Source organism: Solanum stenotomum, chromosome 10 (genome assembly GCF_019186545.1).
Source record: "Solanum stenotomum isolate F172 chromosome 10, ASM1918654v1, whole genome shotgun sequence".
NCBI classification, from domain to species: domain Eukaryota; kingdom Viridiplantae; phylum Streptophyta; class Magnoliopsida; order Solanales; family Solanaceae; genus Solanum; species Solanum stenotomum.
The window spans coordinates 54,578,739-54,594,306 of NC_064291.1; the positions used below are offsets into that span (position 1 = coordinate 54,578,739).

The 15,568-nt window shown below is 32.9% G+C and overlaps 1 protein-coding gene and 1 pseudogene across 1 annotated transcript; both read left to right on the plus strand.

Moving 5' to 3' along the window:
- Positions 1–1,562: 1,562 nt before the first annotated feature.
- Positions 1,563–11,773, plus strand: LOC125841970 (uncharacterized). The gene is made up of 12 exons (XM_049521158.1): positions 1,563–1,883; positions 4,796–4,914; positions 5,062–5,168; positions 5,292–5,379; positions 8,727–9,750; positions 9,905–9,959; positions 10,061–10,142; positions 10,297–10,377; positions 10,696–10,800; positions 10,884–10,930; positions 11,303–11,435; positions 11,532–11,773. The coding sequence occupies exons 1-12, from the start codon at positions 1,724–1,726 to the stop codon at positions 11,613–11,615; spliced, it is 2,085 nt and encodes a 694-aa protein (XP_049377115.1). The 5' UTR covers positions 1,563–1,723; the 3' UTR covers positions 11,616–11,773.
- A 2,469-nt stretch (positions 11,774–14,242) lies between these two features.
- LOC125843370 (U6 spliceosomal RNA) lies at positions 14,243–14,353 on the plus strand (annotated as a pseudogene).
- Positions 14,354–15,568: the final 1,215 nt, after the last annotated feature.

Here is a 15,568-nt window from a genome sequence, read left to right on the forward strand (position 1 = left end):
TGTTGATAAATTTTTCCTTATTTAATTTTTTTACTAGTGCATGACGAGACATTTAAATTATGTTATTCACCTAATTAAAATTACATAAATTCTAACCAAGTGACAAAGAATAAACCTTGATCAGATAAGCATAACAATTAGCAATTCAAGATTCTGTAATTTATTAGGTTAATTATTTTTATTAAACTCCTTGCACGTGTATGACCTATTATACAGAAGTTTGTGTACATACAATTATATATTTATTAATTTATTTTTTTATTAATACATGATGAGATTTTTAGTAACGTTATTCACTTAATTAAGATTACATGAATTAAAAACCTTCTAACCAAGTGACAAAAATTTACATATTGGCATACCAATTAACAATTCAAGATTTTGCAATTTATTAGGTTACATTATTTCAATTAACTTCTTATTAGTATATATATTTGCTCACTTTCACATTTGTCCTTCCACAAAATTTCTCAAAGGTTTGACTGACCAAAAAAATATAGAAGACTTTTAAAAAAAAATTACTTATGCATTAAGTATATGTTTCCTCTTTCAACTTTCATTCAAAATAAAAATAATTCCCCATAACTTTTTTATTTTTAACTTAAAAATTTTTCCTTTAAGTCTTATGTACTAATTTTGAGAGTCATTTACTTTATAAATATTATTATTATTTTATACCTTGTCATTATATTAATTCATGAAAAAATCATCAAAAGAAAAAAGTACATATAGTAAACTAGTAAGGCATATATATTAGTTATATGATGGAGTTTATGTATTAATTTATACAGATTTTTAATTATTTATTTACTAATTATTCATGTGTTAGTTACTATTTTTTTATCCTGTATAAAATAATACATATTCTTTCATAACTTATATATTGGTTAGTTATGCAGGTTTTATAAATTGCAAACCAAACACCTCATTAGTCTAGCTCATACATGAGTAATTTACCTTTTAATAAGCAACCGAACATGATATTTATATATTATTAATAAAAAAAGTAAAATATCATTAACCAACAAAGAACATTTACGATAATGTCACCTATCATCTCAACCACCTTTTATAAATGGTGCTAAGAAGCATAAGTTTCCAACTAAAACAAGAAACAGTTAGGCACTAATTAGTAACTATTGCTAGTTTTCCTTGAACTTTTAAGTAAGTCTAATCGTTCTATAACTTCTTTCTGAATTTGTACTAACATTATATATCGAACGTGATATTGCTTATATATGATTCAATACATGCATAACTTACCTTCATTCTAGTCCTTAAAAATAGATAAATAGTAGCAAAAATTACATATTAAACATTTGTATCAAACTCCTTCTTACTTCATAGTTCTTGTTTAATCTAATAATAAAATTGTATTAAAATACTTTTCTTCTTCACTTTTAACAAACTTTTCCAAAATAAAATTGCTTAGAGTATATTTTGCCATTTTATTCGATTATCTATAATTATCAACAAGTCCTCATACTTTAACTAATTCACTTCACCGACCCATAAGAAAGGGAAAATGTTTCTTATTCATAAAGTTTCATTTCCCCTTTGATTTCGTCGATTTCCATAATCTCTCTCTGTATATATATATACATACACACATATATATACGTACATCCTCGCTGTTCTTACTCTGAAAGTTTCACAAACTGCTGATTTTCTATTGGAATTTTGTTGAATTCAATTGAATTGTGTATTGGAAGGAATCGAGAAGATGGATTCTTCAATACCCACTTCTCAATCGGAAGAACTGAAGCCGGAGGAGCCAGAAACCAAAGAAATGGTTCACAGGACAAAGGTTATTCAATTCTTGGGCCGAACAACACCAATCATTCTCCAGAACGACAATGGACCTTGTCCACTTCTCGCTATCTGTAAACCCTCTTTTCTCTTCCCTTTTTGCTATTTTTAGGGTTTTATTAAGTGTGTAATTTGAGATTAACACATATAAGTTCTGATGTTTTGATTACTTGTTTTGATGAATCCTGTTCTTATTTTTTATATATGTGAAATTGTGAATGATAGGATGTGAATTGAGTTTTCATGAACAATCTTTAGTTTTAGAGAACCACATTTAAGAGAAATCAGTAGTTTTTAGGATTATCATTTACTGTGAGGGTTGACTATAGGCTAGCCGAAACCTGGATATGGCCTTTTAGGATAGCAGTCTGTATCTTTTTGTTGTGATGCTTACTGAATCAAAATTGTAGCTTTAGCTGCTCTGGTTTGTAAGAGAGATCAAAAGATGCAAATGGAAATAAAGAGAATTCAGAAAGAAAAGGAAATGAAGTTAGAAAAATTAGAAACTTTTCTCATTTACACTACTTGATTATAACAATCTATGGAGATTTGATACTAGGGATTTGTCTGACACGTGATTGGTTGTAACGAACTTCTGATCAGTGTTATCAAGAGCGAAAAGCGTAAAAAAGCTCTTAAGTCCATTGGGGGCTTTAAGCTTTAACTGTAAATAAAACGTGATCTTTAATGAGTAAATGCGCAAATGGATAAAACGTATAAAAGGTCCAAGGTTCGTTAGGGTTCAAGCGTAAAGAGCAAATAAAACGTGGGTTTTAATTAGAAAATGCACAAATGGAGAAAACATATAAAAGGTCTAAAGTCAATTGGGGCTTTAAACGCAAAACACAAATATAATGTGGGCTTTAATAAGAAAAATATGGACAAAGAAATTGAAAATTGCTTTAAGCATTAAGAGCTAATAAAAACGAGCTTTAATGAGAAAAGGTGCAAATTTCATCTCCTATTGTGGGCATGAGTTTCAGCCCTTGTGGGCTTGAATTTTGGCACTTTTGGCCATGCGAATCAGCCCCGTGTTGGGTGCTCCTCCGGGCTTTTCTTGAGGTCCATGTGGACCCCTTCTCTTGAGCTCCATATGGCCCCGATCTTCCTCCTCTTGAACTTGGATTATGAATACATGTAGCACTTAGCTCATTCTTTTTTCCATAATACTTGGACTCTTGTTTCACGATAAGCATCTTCTTGATTTTTCATTAAAATCCATCAACTTTAATGGAGGTATGCCACTGTTGATGCTATCAGAGAAGCTTTTCAAGTCTCTACCAAATTCTTAAAGGTTATAATATTATAAAAAAAACTACCCCATATTCCGGGGGGCTTCCCCTCTAGGGTGGGAGATAGTGGATGCATATGATATGTAGCTTTTCCTTGCATTTTTGAAGAAAGCTTTGTACCATATAAACATAAAATAAGTGAGAGAAGCCCAAGGGTATGTTCCTAGAGGTCAATGGAGTGGCGGGAGAAACATGAGGTTCAAATTCCAAACGAGGCAAAATACACTAGGGGTTTCCTTCCCATCTACCTAAGCATTGATGGGCATAGTCACCCATTTGTATTGGTGAGAGGTGGGAGATGGCAGGTACCCATTGGAATATTCTAGGTGCGTGCAAGTTGGCTCCTGATACTACCGTCATAAAAAAAGCAATAGAATAAACTCTTGTTGAAATTGATAATTAAAACATATAAAGTTAGGAGTTTGGGTTTACAACAAGAAGAGAAGTTTTCTAAATCTTATACCTAATTATTATGACAATTATTAAGAATATCATAGTGCAATATATTGCTAATGATTGTATTATCTTTCAACACGCAACAACAAAGTAAAGGTAGTGAAAAAACTCGAGTTTCTCAATTTGAAATGGCAAAAAGTTACTGGAATTGTTTATGTAGTGACAAGTGGATTGCGTCACCCAATATTGAAAAATTGTCGAAAACAAAGGTGGTGTTATTTTCTTTAAAGAACATCTGGCAATTGTATGAAGCAAAAGAACTGCATTATTCAATATGCATAAAAAAGTCTCTACTTTCAATCAGTGGAAAAGGTACAGTGTCAAACCTTCAAAAAAAAATTGGAGCAGCTTGAATTGACATTGTAGTTGAGAAAATTCCCTGAATATAGGCTGTAAAGTTGTTGAAGAAGTTACAATAATGGGAAGAGAAAAAATAGGCTGGAAAAAGGTAGTCCCCGTTAGATTGGTCACTCAAAAGAAGTACTTAGAGGTCTTCATTGATACGACACCAGAAATAAATGGTGCTGTCAGTCTGTAACAGAATGGATTATCGAAAGAAGGAAAATTATGAAAAAGAAACAAAAAATGTTGGCCGGGCAAGGCCATCCATATGTACACATTTGCTACATGGTCTGTGGTACTTTGTGAACAGAGAAGAGAGAGAAATATCACTTGATATAATTGGCAGTTACACATTCAGCAGAGCTCCTTATATAGGAGTTTTATTTTTAAGAAACATGGGTCATGGGAGTTTTAAGCTAAATGAAATAAGAAAAGCTTTCTACTTTGGAGAATCAAATTATTGTGAAATAACCAGTATTCGTTCCTTTGATGTTCAACACATCTCATCAAATTCAAGGTTATAAAAAAACTTGAGTTCACTTATTTTGAGTAAGGGAAATCAGTTGACTAGCTGAGGGTTGAAGTTGTTCCTTGCTGTTAGAAGAAGAGGAAGAAAAATTGTGATAAAAATTAAAGGGATGATAATAAGCACTTCACCTGAAATTATCTTCCTGGTTATACTCAGAGCTGTTGGAACTCAAACAATATGTTGGTACTAATAAAGCAAAGGGAATTCATTTTCGCATGATCAATTCTATTGTATATATTCATTTCTTGTTCACGAAGAAGGTTATTGATGTCATCAACCAGTTAGCTTGAAAATCCTTGTCAATGCTTTGACTTATATTTAATGGTCGGTATGTGTATTTAATGAATCTTTGTTATATGTTTGACAGGTAATGTACTATTGTTGAAGAACAACTTAAGCTTGAGCCCTGATATTCCTGAGGTTTCACAGGAGAAATTGCTTTCTCTCGTTGCTGAGCGGCTGATAGATTCAAACAGTAATGTCAATGTAATTAGATTGCCTTTATGGATATGCTTTTTGTTCCTTTCATTTGTATTGTTTCGGGTAGTCTTGTGATGTATAATTTATACTGTCAAATGTGGTCTCTGTTTACTGGATTTGAGGTAATCGTGAGCATTTTAAATTGCTATCCAGGACAAAGATGCTGGATATGTTGAAAATCAGCAACAGAATATTGCTGATGCAATTGATTTGCTTCCTAGACTTGCAACTGGTATTGATGTAAATATAAAATTCAGGAGGTAGACAATCTATCCTTTTTTGATTGCTTCTGTTCACCTTACTATACACGTGTTACTATATCTTTAGGATGCAATTACATGCATGTTTCCAGTTCGGGGTTCTGATGAAGTCTTATTTGGCAGAATTGATGACTTTGAGTTCACTCGTGAATGTGCAATATTTGATCTTTTGGATATTCCACTTTATCATGGTTGGATAGTTGATCCACAGGTATGAGTTTTAGCTACATTCTTTAAAGTTGCTTATTAGGCCAGTTCTTTTTGTTTAGTTACACTTAATAGTTGACAGTCTGAACTCTGACAGTTGTTTTGGTTCAGACCTACCAAAAAAATATGCTAGAGAATTTTGAATCTAGCATCTCTTGTTTGGGCCTTAGGTTTTGCATCCTGTGCTAAACCTCACAAGCATAACAAAGACACTGTTAAAGCTGAAAGATATGCTTGATACATCTATTAGTATATGGAGATTTTGTTTTGACTTAGCACTAGTTGTTACTGTTCCATTTCGTGGTGTTTAATATCTATGAAGGTACAACTTAAAAGAGAAACCTCGAATATACATATTTTAAGTATTGACAGCAGGTTGCTTTATCGTTCTTGTTCCAAGAAGCTGCTCTATCTTGCATCTGTATTTTACATGAATTTTGAAGACGTTAGAAGCAAATCTGATTCAGTTTTGGAATTTATGCGCTCAATGTTTACTTTGGTGATTTTAATGCCTATTTTGGACTTGCTAGACATGGTGTAATTTTGTAGTAATTGATGACAACCACTAAATTAATTTTCAAGGCAAAGAGCGGAACTATGATGCAAATTAATGCAAACGCTAAGCAGAATCAAAGCGAACTTATTAACAAAATAATCATAAATAATCGAGAATCTACAGCAAAAAGAGTGTGATAGATAGTGAATACGGAACACTGAACATCTGCCAGTTTGGTGCAACCATTCTCTAACTGATTAGGGACTAAGGAAAGCCTATTTGGAAGAGGAAAATCAAGGATCTACACTTGTTTCCATAGGTTACTCCTCCATTGGTCATATTAGGATATATGTCACGTATTTGTCTTCTTTATTGCTATACACTACTCACTTTTATAAGCTTCTCTTCCACCTTAAATTTTTTATTGGTTTGTTTTTGTATGACATTAGTGGTGGGCTGGTGGCAAACACAACCCAAAAAACTGTAGCCCGCCCAAATTTTAACGGGTGTGGGCAAATGGTATGTTTGATGATGGGTGATTTTGGGAGATAGCCCAAACCAACCTGTGTAGTAAACTGGTCAACTTGGGCTGAATCAATAACCCAAACCAACCCGTGAAACTGTAAAAGGCAGAGCCCGATGGATCATCACCATAATTTTGAGCAAGAACATTCTTAGTATATGGAGACATATAAGTGGGCGTGTAATAGACTGTTAAATGAGGCTATCTTTATTCATTCTAAGATTCTAACATTTTGTCATTTTTTTTGTCTAAAAGGATGAGAAGATATTTTTCCGTTTAACAACAATATTATTTTTCAGATAAACTAGTGAACTGTCATACAAGTTATAGGTCTCGTAAAAGATCCATATAGGAAGACTAGTTTCCGAAGAGGCCTCTTGAACTAGAGAAATAAGAACCAGAAGTACGGCAACTACTAGAAATCCACATTTTACTAGAGGTAGGAAATACAATATATGCCATACTCATTTGTATTTGCCTACTTGTGTGCTGACAAGTCGGTCCATCCTTGATATTAGGTATCCAACCTTTTCACTTAACATTTGCCAAATTTTTGGTATCAATAGCTTGAGCAGGCAGAGGATTCACAACATATCGGGAAACATGGGTGTGAAGCAACAAACCGAGGCAACCAATTCCATAAAAAAGATGCTCACTCCAAGTCCTTATTCAATCCTTGATAATTCTGTAGGGTTTATTTAGTTGTGATTGCTCTCCATATTACTATGTACTATATGGGAAATAACACCCACAATAGAGCCAATACTGTGTGCATAGAGTGCATATGCAACAATAGACCAATAGTACTAATAGGCTGAGAAAAGGGAGGGACGATTGATTGATGTGGACAAATTTATCTTTGAGAAAAGGATTTTTAAACAAACATTTCAAATTGGATTTATTTTTTAATTGCATATAGAAATACTCAAATTGGAAATTTCATAACTCTCTATAGTCTATATGGTTATTTTTGTTCCTAAGTGTATGATCTTTTATTTTTAGCTCCCTGTATATATCTCACGTAGTTCAGTTTCTATATTATGGTCTTTATATTTGCAAGAATTTGAACAATGGCTGATTTCATTATGCAAATGAGAAGAAAAGATAAAGTATTATTTTGCAGTCTATATGATTGTGTAATTTTAATCAACCTGAAGGATGAAGAAACAGGTAGAAGAAAAACTAAACTACAGTTTTTTGTTTAGTATGATCTGTAGATAATTAATAAAAAGCTGGCAAACACACAGTAAGAGAGCATACAATCACTTTCTTCAAAAGTGAAAGCGCAAAAAAAAGAGGACAAAAAGGTCCTTGGGGCTTGAAGTGGAAATTGAGAACTGAAGTGGTTTGCTTCTTTGTAGCAAAGCCCACAGTTATAGAAAATTTTTAAAATACTAAATCTGTATGAGTTTAGTATACTACATATAAGAATCACTGTACAATTAAATTAACAAATCTCAACATCCAATTACAATAATATTGATATTAATCCAACTTCTGAAAGTTGAGATTCAAAAAACCGATTACTTTTTGTTGGGGATTATTCACGAGTCATTGTTTGAAGCACAGATTTTTCTGAACTGCTCACTTTGCATGACTTCATCTCTTTAAGCGATGAAATGATGACTATTAATGGCATTGCATACGTAGTTAGAGAAATCCCTTTAAATTGGGTTGGCTGTAATCCATTTCTCAGCCTATCTTGACCCAAGTTTAATTTGTACGGGGACCAATGGCCCATTTATTGACTTCCCCAAATTTAGCTCCACCTATCCATTTTCCACCCCTAGTATATGTCAAGGCATAGTGTCTTGTTTAATGATCTAATAATTGCATCCAAGTTCAATTTTTTAGTTTTTTTAACTAGTGACTAGTGATAGCTATTCCATTTAACTCTTGCTTATTTGTGCAATAATACTCTCCAGAATAGATGATGCGAATAATTTTGTGTATTTTCTTAATTCTAAATCAATATTCCTTGGATTGTGTATAGTTCATCTCTTTTTATCCATGAATCAAGTGACTTCATGATACCCTGTTCTAGTTAAAAGTTTTGAGAAAAACTTATGTTAGTATGAGATGTCAAATGACGGACAACTCATTTGGTCTTGGAAAACCTTCTAAATTTTAGTACCTATAATTCAGATGTGTGCAAATATTGAAATGAAGCCTGAGATTGCATCAAGGATATATTTTTTCTTTAGACGGTTCTGGTTACGGGCTGCATTATTTTGACCATTTTGCTCTGATATTAGTTTGTTGCAAGTTTAAAGACCAGTTGCAACCATTGGTTATTGGTGAATTATATTTCTGAGTTATCAATTTGTTCCAGGACCATGATACGGAAAATGCAATTGGATCAAAGTCGTACAACACTTTGATGGGGGAGCTTGTTTCCCTTGATACCCAAAATATGGAAACTGAGCATAAAAGAAGTTCTGAAGACGACGATGTTGATTTTGCTGCTGCTACAACTGCAGCCCTAGGGGTACCTTCTCCATGCCTCTCTAGAGGGAGATCATTTGATGATTCTCCTGTTACTATCACAGATCGCCATGCAGCTAGAAAAGGAGATATTGAAGAAGAAGCAGAGCTGTTGAAAGCCCTTCAATTATCTGAGGCTGAAACAGCAACTTCATCAGTAGAAACCGATGGACTGAATTCTTTAGGTGAGATAGCAAATCTGAAGTGTCCAGAGCCAGTGGTTCTTAAGAAGACATCAGAAGTAAATGCTATTGAGACACAACCAGTTTTGCAGCATGAAGCATCGATATCCACAGAAGAATTAGTAGCTAACATTAGCAAAATATCTGGTGATGGCAGTCCAAATAGTTCCCAGTTGGCCTCTGAAGTAGCTGTTAGTTCCTCCCTGAAATGTGATCAGGAAACCCCTACCCAAGATCTTGGAAATGCAAAACTGCTGGCTGAAAATGAGAGTCTGCCTCTTGAGTCAGGTCAAATTTCTTTATCTGCCTGTGAAAATCATGAGCATCTATCTGGAGGTATGAATGACATTCCGGGAACAATCGTTATTGCTGAAGATGGGAATGCAGCTGAACCTAATCAAGTTGGTTGTGATGTGTTTGATTCATCAAGTTCGTCGATACCATCTGCAGCCCCAGATTCATCTGGTGGTAGACAACATGACACAGATGAACCTGAAACTTTTAATTCTTCCATAGATGGTGATGAACCCATGTATGAAGGAGAGGATTGCATATTGGAGTCAGCAACCACAAGTTACCAAAGTCGAGAGCCTATGTATGAAGGCGAGGTGGTTCTTGCTGAACAAGTGAATGGAGACAGTAGAGATGTGCCTGAGATAATTGTGAAGGATGAAATCACACAGAAAGAAGGTGAGAAATTGTTTTTATGAATGAATCAGGCAACTCAGATGCTCTTGCGTAGGGTGAATGTCTTCCTTGATACTTCCAAAGGAAAAGTAAAAAAAGAATGTCTCTTTATCTAATTGTATTTCAACATCTTTTGCTGTTTCTTAATTCTCATTAGGCGAACTGGTGAGGAACTTTCTGAAGAACAGTGCAAGTCAGTTAACAATCTTTGGGTATGCTCCCTTCCCTGTTATAAGTTCATTCTCCCATTCATAACTGTAATACTATGTTTTCTAGAAGTAACAAAATTCTCCTGTTTTCCTCTTTTGCACAGATTGTTTTCCTTGCAAGAGGGTTTGAAAGAGAGAGAACTTTGTGTTTTCTTCAGGAATAATCATTTCAATACTATGTTTAAGGTATTCGACTGCTCTGTTGTTCTACTCGACGATTATATTATTATCATTATTTATGTGATTTATACAGTGGTAAAGTAATTTCCTTTAAAGATGTGATCAATCTCCACTTATTAAGCTTTCTGAGCATGGAAAACTGATGTCAACTAATGTGCAGTTTGAAGGCGAATTATATATTTTGGCCACTGACCAAGGATTTATTAATCAGCCTGATTTGGTTTGGGAGAAATTCAACGAGGTAAGAAGCGTGTCTTTTCATATATTTACCTTGGATTTTTTCCAACAGGGATAAACTGCAAATTATCATCTTCTCCCTTTTTCCTAAGCACATGTTGTTTGCTATGTTTGATAGTGTCAAGTAGCATTAAATTTGGTATAATACTATACTGTTGCCTACCCCATTGCTATATTTGGCCTTTGCATGTCTTGCTGCCTCTTATAAGGAAGGACAAACAGTATAATGCAGCTCTATTAAGAATCTATTTGTCTTGTTTCCAGAAGTTAGTGTATTATTACTTGAATGCATTGCCTATTAACTTTGCGTTCTCAATGTTAGGTGAATGGAAACACGATATATGTGACTAGCAATTTCAAGGAATTCAAGGTCGAAGATAATGCCAACACCACATGGGATCAACAGAGTGCTATGGACAGTACTGCAGTATGTAGTTCTTTGCCTGTAATAGAATCTTATGGATTTGTACCAATAGCGTTTGTGAAACTAACTTCAGCTGTTACTCTCAGAACTTTCTGGCAAGCGTGGACACAGAACAAGGGCATCCAACTTTCAAGTAATATTTATGTTTCTTCTTTTGTATATATTAAATGAGTATGGAACACTGCAGATCATATTTCGTTAGCTCTCCTGGTGTCTTTTAATTGGCAGAATAGCGTTTTCAACCAGTCTGTCTGTTAAATAATTCAACCTTTGGCTTGTTTTGTCTTCCTGTTCTAGCATCAAAGCAATCCTATAATATGTCGTCTAAAACTGTTTGCATCAGTAGAAGTTGCTGACACGTGGCGTGAAACAGTAATTTTGTTTTAACTGTAGTGCTGACTCTAAGGATTCCTTAAAAGTTGATACACTTATATTTGCAACCTTAATTTGATAGCATGAATATATCTACTTGGTGATGGCGCTAAGATGTATTGTTGTGTGGCAGTTCTGATTTACAATTGGCAATAGCTCTTCAGCAACAGGAATTTGAGCAACAACAACAACAGGCACCACAGAGAAATCAGAACCCCCAGCAACCAGCTGCAAATGGTGGGTCAAGGTTGATTACTGGTCCTCAGGTAGGCTCGAAATCTTCTGATATTTTAGTTTTGCACATTTGATAACTCCTGACTTGGAAGTACTTTCGACTAAGAGAGTAAATTACTTCCGTTCAGGTACCAAGGACCAGCGCGAGACCTATGTCTTCGTCCCCCAGGCCAGATCCGAAGTCATCAAAAGACAAGTGTATTGTGATGTAAAAGACTGCACCTCTTTAGTGTGTTTGTGAAGTAGCAAACGTAACTTTTGTCTTCCTAATCACTCTCGTGTTAACTGAAGTAGCAAACGTATTGATTCAAGTTACATTTTCGACTCTTTTTTTTTGTACAGAACGTATATAGCAGGGAAATTCTGGTTTTAAGGCAAAGTCAACAACTTTCTTTCTAACATTGCTCACATGTTACACCCTGTTGCACTTTCTTTTTTACGTTACATTGCTAGAAAAAAATGCTGCCTTTTCCAGTCTGAGAATCTCCATCTGCTCTAAATGGGCGTGGGTTGGAATTCTTATGTCAGTTTGATTGTTTGTTCTAAAGACGTCTTTAAAGATTTAGAATTTCAGATTCATAAACTTGAAATTCTGATGGACATAAGCAACCTATGTCAGTATGGAAAAGTGTGTATACACACATCATCCTTCTCAGATGACTACACTTGATACTTTGTTTTTTTTGTACATGCTTGTGACATGGCAATATAAGTTCATGTGGGGAAATATCAAATATGTACTTGCTATTAAACCTTTAGAAAGAATCTTTAAGTGGTGGATACATCATATATAGTTTTTCACCATAATTATAGTCATGTCCCATAATTAGTGCACTAATTAAACTGCAATCTAATAAGTTAGAGTTTGGGATTTTGCATTGGAACACAAAAATAAATGATTTAGGTTAAACATGATTAGAAAGTTTTTATTGACTTTGGAGTATATCATTAAATTTGAAGGAGACAGAAAAAAGCAAAAGAGAAGATATTAAAATTTCATATGGCAGAGAGAAAAGTCGGGATATGTGGGGATAATGAAAGGGACAATACCCCCACCACCCCACCCCCTACACAAATTATTTTTATTTTACATAAATTTTCAAAAAAAAAAAAAAAAAGGGAGTTATGTGTAGGGGACCATACTAACCTTTTGTCTCAATCATAGGACTGAGAATATGACAACCCTACAGCTATGATGTTAACCCCACCTCCATCTATTCAACTAACATTTACTGTTCACTATTGCACTATATCTACTTTTTCTTTTGGCCTTTCAATATTTGGAGTTTCGACTAAATTCGAATGATAAAAATCATTTAAGGGTGATGCTTCCAATAGAACTTTCTTTATATTCAAATCTCGAATTCAAGATCTCTGGTTAAGGATGAAACAGTTCCACTGGTGCACCAACTCTCCACCCTTCTTTTTCTTGACAATCTTGTTGAAATTAGTGTTAATTGTACACGTCATTCTCAATAGAAATATGTCTATGGTTTTATGGTTTATTGAGACTGATTCGTACTACTAAAATAATGACACAAGTTATGTTAATTGATTTGTTGTAAATACATGAAACAAGTTAATTAGTTTTTATCCTAATTAATTATTTCAGCCTCAATGTGGAATGAAAATAACTTTAGAATTTTAGGATAAGTTAATTCGTGATCATTTTTATTCTAAAATTAATCATCCTTTTTCCTCGTATCATACAAGCTCTTAGTTTCCATCCTCATTAGTTATTGCATCCTCTCTAATTAGTTTGATAATAAGGAACAATTCTAAAATAAGAATCAATATTAATGAAAAACTAAATAAAATTGTACCCACATTCTTTATAATAATAAAATAATAAAAATAAAATATCATGTCTTTTTGCGATTGAAATGACATGATACAATAGTACATGGTATTTTCTTTTACTTTTTGAGAAACTAGATCGAAAATAGTTTGATTTTCTGGAAGACTATTTATGAGAACTTTTTTCCGTATCTGATATTTACATTAAACCAATGATAATACAACAAGTGTCTTAAACACATTTTTAAAAATCTCTGTCTAACTATAATTAATTAGCACATTTAGACCTAATTTATTACTTAATCATGATAAAGTATAGTATTATTTTGGTGGTATATATATCGAGTGCGAGTAAAAAAAATTTCGACTAGTTGTATCAGTTAATGATAACGGCCTTTTTTGAATCGACCATTATTCAAATACGGAATTTTAGTGTTTGTACACTTTTAGAAATTATAAACAGACACATAATATGGCACTACTACTTTTTTCATGGCTGCAGAAATCATTAAAGGAAAAGACTATCATAAAAATTATTGAAGAAAAAGAAAAGTTGTTATATTCATTTTCTGATCTTCTAAAAAGAAGAAGAATATAATAATATTCCAAATTGTCACTACAAATTCTCGGTATGATGGAGTGATATTTTGTCATATTCCAAATTGTCACTAGAAAAAATATATATTCCAAATTGTCAAATATGTAGTAATAATGCAAGTTTAATAATATAATAATAATAATAAAATAGTAGAATAATATATAATGATGGTAAATTTGTGAACATTTATGAACCTGGATCAAAAGTATACGTTTCAATTAATTGAAAGTAAAGTATGATTAACTAGATATCACAATATCTAAAATTAAAATTTATTAATAATTGAAGGACCAACAACAATAATATACCAAGGGAAATCTCATTAAGTGAAGTCTTGGGGAGAGTAGAGTGTACGCAGACCTTACTACTATATCGAGGAGGTATAGAGATTGTTTTCGAAAGACGTAATAATTGAGGGACCAAAAAAAGTGTCTAAAGTTCATGGTATAGAAGTCTCGGGTACATCCAATAAAATTGAAACGATGCAGAGAAGAGATTAGCATGTTCTCTACGCAAAAATGACACGTACAAATAGAAGTCTCGGGTACAATTCTTAAAAGAACAGAAAATTGTTGTAAATAATGCCTTTTCATTTGAATGGATCTTATACAATATGATTTAAATTATGTGTTGATTTTAAATTTCTAATAATGCTCAATTACTATGCTATCCTCATCATTACCTTGAATAAAAATGGGAAAGTTCCCATTGTTCTAAAAATAACAAAAGAAAGATTCGAGTTAGAAATTAATTTTTATTTTTAAAAGTTTGGTGTTACGTTTCTACTTATAGAATTTCAAATTAAAACTATAAAGACTTTGTGTTTTAATCAACCATTTCGAGATTAAGTTTAATCATTCAAGTAGGGATTAATTAATGACTTCTTAGAAATATTAGCATGTACTTATGGAGAGCTTTTTAAAATGCATTATGAATTAATGATAAAAAATGATTAACATAAACAAGGAGTCAAATCATCGAATTTAGATCGATTTGTTCAAAACAAACTCCTTCGCTAAAAAACCACGTTATATATAAAATTATATTTTTATATACTTATAATAAATATCGAATCTGAAACCCTAAATAAAATTTGAATTTTTTAAAACCAACCAACTCATCTAGGAAGCTTGAAATTGTAGCATATAATAAACTATTTGAATTAAGAGACATTCTCCATTACTACCAAACATTTTCTTGACAAAAAATATTATTTCTTGTTCCCTCCGCTACTTCACCACATAAACCAAACTAACACAATTAATTATGTAAAGAAAAAAAAAGGTTTTATTTCACTTTCTACTTTCACATTATGTTTGCTTACTCCTAAATCAATAGTGAAATAATATATATCAAAGTATTAATATATATCTAATTACTATATATACCTACATTTAATTCACAATAAATTATTTCCAAAAATACAAAACAAAATAATTTCCTTAACATCCATCACTCAACATGAAGATCATCGGAGAATTTTAATGTAGCTTAATTGGTTGGCTATCTGAACTTTCACGTTGTTGGTGAGTGTTCGATTATCGATCTTGAAATCCCCTCCCCATTTCTCCTTCTCTATACAGGAAGATCATCGCAAATTAGAAAAGTAAATAATAACTTCAATAATATAATGCGATATTATGTGAGCTTCGTCGCCTAGCGAAAACCTTAGCTTTTTCACATCTTTATTATTAGTTGCCCACTTAGGGGAGATTTGTTTAATTTTGATGTGTATATGATATAATATAATTTTGAATTTAGAAGAGGAAT